Source organism: Musa acuminata, chromosome BXJ1-8, assembly GCF_036884655.1.
Source record: "Musa acuminata AAA Group cultivar baxijiao chromosome BXJ1-8, Cavendish_Baxijiao_AAA, whole genome shotgun sequence".
Taxonomy (NCBI): Eukaryota; Viridiplantae; Streptophyta; class Magnoliopsida; order Zingiberales; family Musaceae; genus Musa; species Musa acuminata.
In genome coordinates, this window is record NC_088334.1 from 8,332,737 (window position 1) to 8,341,885 (window position 9,149).

At 33.9% G+C, this 9,149-nt stretch overlaps 1 protein-coding gene across 1 annotated transcript; it reads left to right on the top strand.

The window, feature by feature from the left end:
* Positions 1–5,197: 5,197 nt before the first annotated feature.
* Positions 5,198–8,634, top strand: LOC135587391 (autophagy-related protein 8g-like). The gene is made up of 6 exons (XM_065078742.1): positions 5,198–5,284; positions 5,357–5,399; positions 5,488–5,543; positions 7,929–7,981; positions 8,139–8,257; positions 8,348–8,634. The coding sequence occupies exons 2-6, from the start codon at positions 5,357–5,359 to the stop codon at positions 8,449–8,451; spliced, it is 375 nt and encodes a 124-aa protein (XP_064934814.1). The 5' UTR covers positions 5,198–5,284; the 3' UTR covers positions 8,452–8,634.
* Positions 8,635–9,149: the final 515 nt, after the last annotated feature.

The following is a 9,149-nucleotide window of genomic DNA, read 5'->3' on the forward strand; positions in this document are numbered from 1 at the left end:
CGACTACAATTGATTACAAGATAATTGAGTGAATTCCACTTGAATCATCACATATTTTGTGGTGTGGATAATAAAGGTGTTTTTTATGAGTTTATATTTCCTTCTCAAAATATATATGATCATACATTCTAATGGAGGCCATATTAACCATCATTATACATATGCTATGTTGTCAAAAAAAATGTTTTCTCAGTAACTATGTTTTCTTTTTTTTTCTTTACTTAGTAATAGTCATTCAAATCACACCAAATAATTTTGGGTGTCATAAAAAAAATCAAAGTTTTGTATGAATTATATTTTTGCTCCATATGATATGATGTTCAGAATGAGATTTAGTTTCTTTGTTATGCATTAAATAAGTTTTTAAGAAATAAAAAATATATTTATAATAGTTCATCTTTATCGATCTGTATCGATATATTGATCAACAATCGATACAATATGTATTAAGTTATATCAAACGTATCGAATATATTGATGTATAATATATCATCAATATCGATCTCCTATTAATATTTATTTACTTTTTCACCTTTTATATCATCTAAATAGTATTAATTTAACTATCCACATTATTAGAATAGAATTCCTTGGTATGCCAAAAGAAGGAAGAAAAGAGATGATTAGAGAGTTAAAATTATCTCCCAACAGGAGATGTATTATTAGAATTTTTTGACATGACAAAAATAGGAAAGGAGAAAGATGATTAGAGAGCTAAGATTGTCTCCACCCATCAAAGAATGTATTACTTAAATTCTTTGATATGGCAAAGAAAAATAAATTATTAGAGAGCTAAGATTGACTCCACCCAACAAGGAATATATTACTAAATTTTTTTGACATTATAAAACAAGAAAGGAGAGAGATGATTATAGAGCTAAGATTGTCTCCACTCAAGCATTACTAGAATTCTTTCACATGACAAAACAAGAGTGAGAGAGAGAGAGAGAGAGAGAGAGAGGAAGCTGTAAGTTGCCTCTGTCCAACAAGGGATGTGGTATTTATTGTAGCTCTTTTAAAAGTTTATTGAATGAGACACTCAATTTAGTACAGATTGTTGAGGAAAGAAAACCATGGTTGTGACCTCACTCACACCCAACCAAAATAGTTTTGTCTGCCGCCCCATGTGGTTGCCAACTCTCATTCATTTGCTCCAAACCTAAAAAACCACCTCATCATGTAATTATGTTTGTTCCAATATCTGTGATGTGGACTTAATTCAGAAGATAGTAGTACTAAAATAACAATGTCAGATCATTTCAGAAGCTATGTACTAAATTAACAATGCAACCCTGCTCTTAATGTAATTCCATGTGATGAGGAAAACAGAAGATGTAAGCTGCTCTCAATCCTTTCAATAACACAAAAGGTCAGCTCCTCAGCAGCTGTGGACTGATGTCTCTTCCTTTCTGTCAGTCCATATATAACATTTTCTTTGAGTTCTTTGCTGTGCAATGGCCAAACATCCAACCTATCTCCTTCTGTAGCTCTTTGAATCTCTGCAGAAGAAAGTGCAGATTCCCATAGTTTCCTGGTAATTAACTTCACAGCCAAAGGAACAAATGCCTGAGTTGGGACAGAAGATAACCTGGGGACCCTTCAATGAACCACAAATCCTTCGTCTTCATTGTCAAATATTTCCATTGAATTGACCTCTTCCCGGTGCATAATAGTTGCTTCACAGTAGCAGATGCATCCGAAAACTAGAATCGATCAAACCATCTGCTATCTCCCTGAATAATTCAGAAATGTCTCAGTCCGATGTTGCAGCTGTGGATGTGATTCTATCCACCAAAGCACTGAAGCATAGTGAATAGCAGGATATATCTTATGGGCAATTCTCCCTCCGTCAACTGCAGACATGTCAAGGTAGAGCTTCCTTTGTGCTTGGTTCGACTCCACCAAAGAACATGCTGCTCTTCAAGTTTGCAGAAAGACTAAATTGAATTCAGATTCCCTTCATAGAACACTAGAAGATGGTCAGAAAAAAACATATATATGGCTGACATTAAGTTTCTTACACCACCTTATTCAATGTCCAGTGCAAGAATTCCATGACAAGGACAAAGAAGGGGACACTGAGTCCCGTTGCCTTGACTCTATGTTTCCATGAGAGAGAGAGAGAGAGAGAGAGAGAGAGCATATTACCATCTCTACATGCATGGCCAACCCATTGCTGCAATAGCTGCTGGAGTGAACACCAACTTGGAACCTTCCAATGCTGCTGCAATCAACACCAACCATGCAACAGTTTCCTTGTAATAATATAGATTAGGAAAGGTCCTGTCAATTGACTCCATCCATCTCTGCATCATGGCTACCAAGCAATAGAAAACTTAGCTAATGCACATGAAATCCCCTTCTCCTACAGTGTCTATGATATTATTATTATTAGATGTAGGATTAAGCCTGTTGTTGTTGCAATGGAGAAGGTGTTGTTGATGCAGTTTATGCTGACAACAAGCTAATAGTTTAAAGATGGATGTTGAATTGTATACACATGAACTACAACACCTAATTAGGAAGATAGCCATAAGTCAAAGGAGACATAGCATATGCTCTCCTGTGTTTGCTTTGCTAATTAATTGAGATTGGTTGTACAACCACTTACCAAATGTTAGGTCAGTTCTTTTTTAGTTCACCCCTTGATAGCATTGGATGCCAAAATAAACTCTTCTTATTATTGTTGTTGTATTTCCAAGTATATGATTATTATGTTTCTAAAGAAACAAATCCATTCCACTGATGGTATATAATCATTAGACTCTTAATTAGGGTGAATTATATATTCCAAGTGAGCTGCTTTTGGCTTGCTTGGCACTTCAAACAAAGAGCTTCAATCATCACTAAGATGAAGAAATGTTGTTTTGAGGACTTAGTAAATAGGGGAACCAATATGTAAATTGCATTATCAAGGAGAGTGATATGATTATTCATGACAGTGGATTGCTTATGGTTGACGATATCATTTATTTCAATCAACTCAATATTTCTTTAATCCAAGTATATAACAAATCAATCTCACGAGTCAACACTCAATAAAAATGAGGATATCTTAACGTAACACTTAAATAATATCATATTGTCCCATCAAGCTTAAGATATTGAAACTCAAAAAACAAGTTTAAATTGACTTCATTCTTTACTTATTTATTATGATACGTAATAAATATATTTATTTTTTTTTTTTAAATTATTGAATTAAATGATATACATGACACTCATATATATATATATATATATATATATATATATATATATATATATATATATATATATTTGAACTTAAAAACTTATCAACAATCAATAGGATATAGCAATAGAAAATCTAAAATATTAAAAAAGATATATAACACATCATTTTAACATAACTTTCTTTAAAAAATTAAATAGTTTCATAAATATCTTACCAACATAAGACAACAAATCATAAAATTATGTGTGGCAACTTTTATATAGACAATTGCTCATCATTCAAGTCAAATTAATAATTATAACAAAATTATACTATCTTTTCTTACACCCCAAGGCAATTGACCCACTCATCAAACAATCCCTTGATAGAGCAGGCTCATGTTGACCACACTGTTTAAGATTGGGATGACACTTGTGTAAAACTTGTCAACTTCATAAAGAACAACACCAAGATTTTTGTGTGGCCTAAAAGACATGCGAACCCTACTAATTTACTTTATTTATTATAAAGATTAAAATGATGTCTTTTTTTAGTTATCCCTAATTATTTTTTGTGCCCATGTTGTAGCTCACTTACAGCTAAAAATGATGAGTTGGGCCAGCGTAATGGTCTAATTAAACAATTGGCAATAAATTTTCCACAGATATCAGTTTTGGATTATTTAATATTAACATATTATATTATTTTTAGAAAGTAAAAGAATTTGTGAGAGTTGTTTTATGGATTCCCAAGAGAGTATTTGAGTTTTTCCAATAAATAACCATTATTTTTTATCTGAATCTAATCAAAATTTATGATGATGAAAATTTAGAATTGGGAAAAATAATTCTAGTGATATAATATCTAATCAAACCGTGAAATTTAAATTTCAGTCAAAGAGAAATATAGTAAATATCTGAATTCTTTTATCCTCTATATATATATATATATATATATATGTAAAAGAATTTATTGGATTAGTTTATCCTACATATATTTTCTCTATTACTGACCATCAAAATATTGTCTCTCTTTGAAAATATATTTTTAATAAAAAATTTCAAAACATACAAACTATAATATCCAAACTAAAAAAAAAAAAAGAGTAGCTTGCAAACTAAGTCTACTAAGGATTAAAAATAATCTAAATTTGATTTGAAGGATGTGCATACATCCCCAACAACGACATGTGGCCCATTGATTCCAATAGTTATCGCCTCTTGGATTAAATAAAAGGAAAGAAAAAGCTACAAGCATGAAATCCACATCATATCCAATCTTTTAGCTTACTACAAGTTTGTTGCCATCAAATGAGGTGTCAATATCATATAAATAAATCATAATTAAAAGAAATTTTAGAGGAAGAAGAAGAAAACCTATTATATTAATTTTCTTCATTTTAGTTTGCTGTATTATAACATAGGAAAAGAAAATAAAAGAAAAAAAAGGAGGCAAGTTCTTAAAAAAAAACCTCTTTATCTTTATTTTTTCTAATTAGAATCTATTTTTTTTAGTTTTTATAGATTTTTATAAAAAGATGATATTATCTTTGGATAATAAAATAATAATAGGATAATCGAGGATAATTTCTCGATCTCCATATCGAGGGTAGAGATGATGCTCGATGAGATTGATAGAGGAATAATCTTGATATCGAGGTTAGAGGTGATGCCCGATGAGATTGATTGACAGAGGAATAATCTCGATATCGAGATTAGAGGTGATGCCCGATGAGACTGACAGACGAACAAGAGAAGGGAGGGTAGTGACAGACCAAAAATAAGAGATAATTTAATCAATTGGAGAAAAAATTATTATGTGAAAATAAATAGAAAATGGAACTCCAATAGAGAAAAGGAGAAAATAGGTTTTTTTGTTTTTGAAAATTGCCTAAAAGGAAATTAGAGATACCGACATGGAAAAGAGCGCTTTTCCGATACGTAACGTGTCGAATGTCGGCGATATTATGCAAACGCGGAGCCGATAAGAATCCCAAACAAACACCTCGAAGTTTCTTCCTCCGCCGCATAAGCCTAACAACTACAACCGAAGCCCTCATCTTTTCCTCTCGATCGATCCATCCATCGTCGATTGCTCTCTCTAGAAAAGGTTCGACTGAATTCGCTGTTCGATTGTATTTTGTTTGATCGATTTGTTGATCCGTTTTTTCTGTGGGAAGAGATGTCGAGGAGGCAGAGCAGCTACAAGCAGCAGCATGACTTCGGTGCGTGATCGCCTTCTCTATTGATTTCTTGTGTGTGTTCTTGGTATGATTATGTAGAAAACTGGTGCTTAGGGCTTTTAATCTGCAGAGAAGAGGAAGGCCGAGTCGCAGAGGATTAAGGAGAAATACCCCGGTAGAGTTCCGGTAAATGTTTTTTTCTCCTGAATTCTTTTCGGTATGATTCTGAAAGGTAGCTGATTAGCTTTCGTGGGTTCTGTTTATTGATGCTTCCTTTTCAAATTGAGGGGTTTGTATTAGGAATATAATTTAATACCAGTAACTATGCATCATTCTATGGTGTCCACAGATGCAGTTTTTTGGGTGACAAGCGAGTAATCACTTGTTTCGTCTCCAGTTATTATAATGGGTTTCTTCGTGTTGCTTTTCGCCAGTTTATTCATCCTTCATCAGAGTTCGTAAAATCCCACAACTTTACTGGGTTTCTCATTCATCAAAGTTCATTGATTCTCTCAACTGTGCTGAGTTTTTTGTACTTGTTAAATGTTTAATTTGGGGATTTGGTCTGACTCACTGTGCAAGGAATCCCTGTTTTCTTCTTACCTTTCCCTCTGTTCCACGTGGACAACAAGAGATATATATATCCATGATATGATTTGCAAAGGGTACACTTATATCATCATCATCAATAGATTATATTACTTTATTTTGGAGAATCCAAATTCTAGCTGGTACTAATCATTAAGTCCAACTTTCAGACACATATGCTGTTAGAAACAATAATGCCATTATGCACCAATTGAAATACAAGTTCAGGGTTACCACCTTTCGCAACACATTTTAGACAGATGGACTTTGGGACTGGGGCATGCTCGGCATCGTCCTTATGAGTAGTTCAGTCCACCCTTAATTATGGACTTCTGGCTCTACTACCCTCCATGATATAGCAGACCCACTTGCCTTAGTGGTTCTGTCACTTTGGCAAGACCACATGAGCATTGTTATCTTGGATTTCCCAGGAAAGAATGATAAAGATGGAAAAGATGAAGGAGATGAAAGGCCATAGATTTCACCCAGAAACACAGAAGTTATGGGGGAATGGATAATTGATAAGATATGAGATTTCTCTATTCTTAACAGTGACTTTAATATATAGAAGGCATGCATTTGAATTCTCAAATGGATGGACTTGACATGTTGTACATGTAATTCTCAAATGGATGGAGTTGAAAGGATTGGAGGTTTTTCCTTATGCTATTACTTACTAAAGATTGGAACTTGTGGTTTTTGTGGTTTCTACAATTGATGATACAGGTCAAACTGTAGCTAATTGCTAATCAAGACTTCAGAATTGTGTGCTAGCTGCAATTTGACAGTAGGCTAGGGCCCTTTGGTAGTCCTTTTTCATATTCCTTGAAAGACACTGTTTAATGATATCTAAATTGTTTACAATTATAGTTGCATTTTACTCGGAGCCAATCAAATTTTGGTGGGAACATAGAACAAAAATTTTAATATCAATAGCATAAAATATTTCCGTGTATGGTTGACATGATATGCCGACAACCTCCTATGCCAAATTTTGGTTTAAACTTCAATCCTTTTGTGGAAGAAAGAATTTGTGGCAAACGATTTAGATATTTGTTGGAGAATCTGAAAGCTGAAGCTGATATAGTTTTGATACTTTACCAAGCAATTACTAGCTGGAATTGAGTGATGGTCTGTTGTTTAGTCTTAGGCCATAATGATTAACTATAACAATTGATGCAAGTATGTGCCAGAAGCAGATGCTAAATTACTAGTGAACTTAAATTCTTCATGATGATTTTGTGGGGTTTTATGTACAAGAGACCTAATTCTGCCGCAATGGTAATGTGACTTCTAACCGGGAACTACACTTAATCACGTTCGTTTGTTGGTGTTGTTTGGCTTGTGTTCTATTCCTGTAACTGCAAATTGATCTTATTGGGTTATTCATTTTATAGCCCTGGCAAGGAGAGCTGTCATTCTTTGGCTTTGGAAAGACCATTATGTTATGTTTTCCTTACTATGCTCCCCTCCATTCATTCATTTGTGGACCAGCCAATTGGATTGATACAAACAGCTAATGAAGCCTGTACCTTATGACAACTGTTCTTTCATGGATATATGCATGTAACTCTGACCTACTGCAAGTCAGGACTTAACACAAAGTAGAGATGTTTGAGTTACAAAGGCATGCACATCTGATATCAAAGAAATTTTATAATATCGGAGCTGATATTGCACCAGTTGCAAAAGGCATCTCATTTATGTACATTTTATTTTTTCTATTCTCATAAATAACTCTTGTGTTATTTGATAATGGGTTTCTATTGGGTTGCAGTTAATTTTCTTTAGAATGATTCTGCCTAAAAATTTAACAAGTCGGAGTAAAGAATGTTTGTAGTCGATATATACTTGAAATCAAAGATGTCACCAAATAGAATTGCTATAAGTGTTGAACCCAGATTGTATCTATTTTGCTTTGCTGAGGCTTCAGAGCGCAAACATATTCTCCGGTTGCCTGCCTAACACTGTCTGCTGTTTTAGGTGATCGTGGAGAAGGCGGAGAGAAGCGACGTGCCAAATATTGACAAGAAAAAGTGAGAGCCCTTCTAAATTACAACCCTCCTTCTCCTGCTGATGAATTAAAACCTTTCTGGACCTAGATTATCCATTTGTCTGAGTAATGAACATTTTCTATTTGATGAAACTTTGAATTTTTGTGAAATGTTTACCCAGATTTTGATTTAAGTGCAGGTATTTGGTTCCCGGAGAGATTACACTTGGGCAGTTTGTCTATGTTATTCGCAAGAGAATAAATTTAAGCGCAGAGAAAGCCATATTTATGTTCGTAGACAATGTGCTTCCATCAACTGGTACTTTGTTTGTCACAACTTCTCTGACTCATTTCCTTCATGTTCCACATCAACCACCAACTCTACTTCTTTTGTTTATGATCCTCTCAGGAGCAATGATGTCCCAACTTTATGATGATAAGAAAGATGAAGATGGGTTCCTTTACTTTCTCTACAGTGGAGAGAACACCTTCGGAAGCCAGAATATGCAGTAGATCATTTAGGATTATGCCACCAACACAGTTCCCTCCATTGGCTAACTGTTGTACATATTGCCAATACCGTATAATAATTATGGAGTCTGCTGATATTTTATCCTCTGGTTCTGAGAATTCTGTATGGTCATACGGAAATAGTTCTAGTTTTATCGTATCGTTTATGCATTTCCTTTTATCTTATTGTGTGTGTTATATTCATGTGGATCTAATTACAAGTCAACAGCAGCATCCATATCATTGGTTTTTTTTAAATTAAAAATACTTTTAAAGAAAAAAAAATTATAATTTAAAACAGAAAGAAAACTATGGATATTTTTGTAATCAAGAATTGTTGGTTCGAGTCATGGGCTTCAGTTCTCAAAATCTAGAATCCCTAATTAAACTGTTCGATTTGGAATTAGCAAACTATTGGATTGGTTTGATTTTTGGCCTGATTGGATTTTGGTTCGAATTGAATCGTGATTAAGGTTAGTATTAAGAGAAGATTCGAACCCTTCACCCATTTGTTGCCATGTCTAGAGATAAGGTTGTATATGATCAATTTTACGTGAGTATTAACATATTTCAGAAAGTTCATTAGTGAGATTAAAATTTAGTCATAATCGAAACGTTAACCTAATTTATAAAACAGGCGGGCTGGGCCGGCGGCCCACGATAGTAATGTCTCAATTTGTCGCCCGTGGTATGAGTCAAGT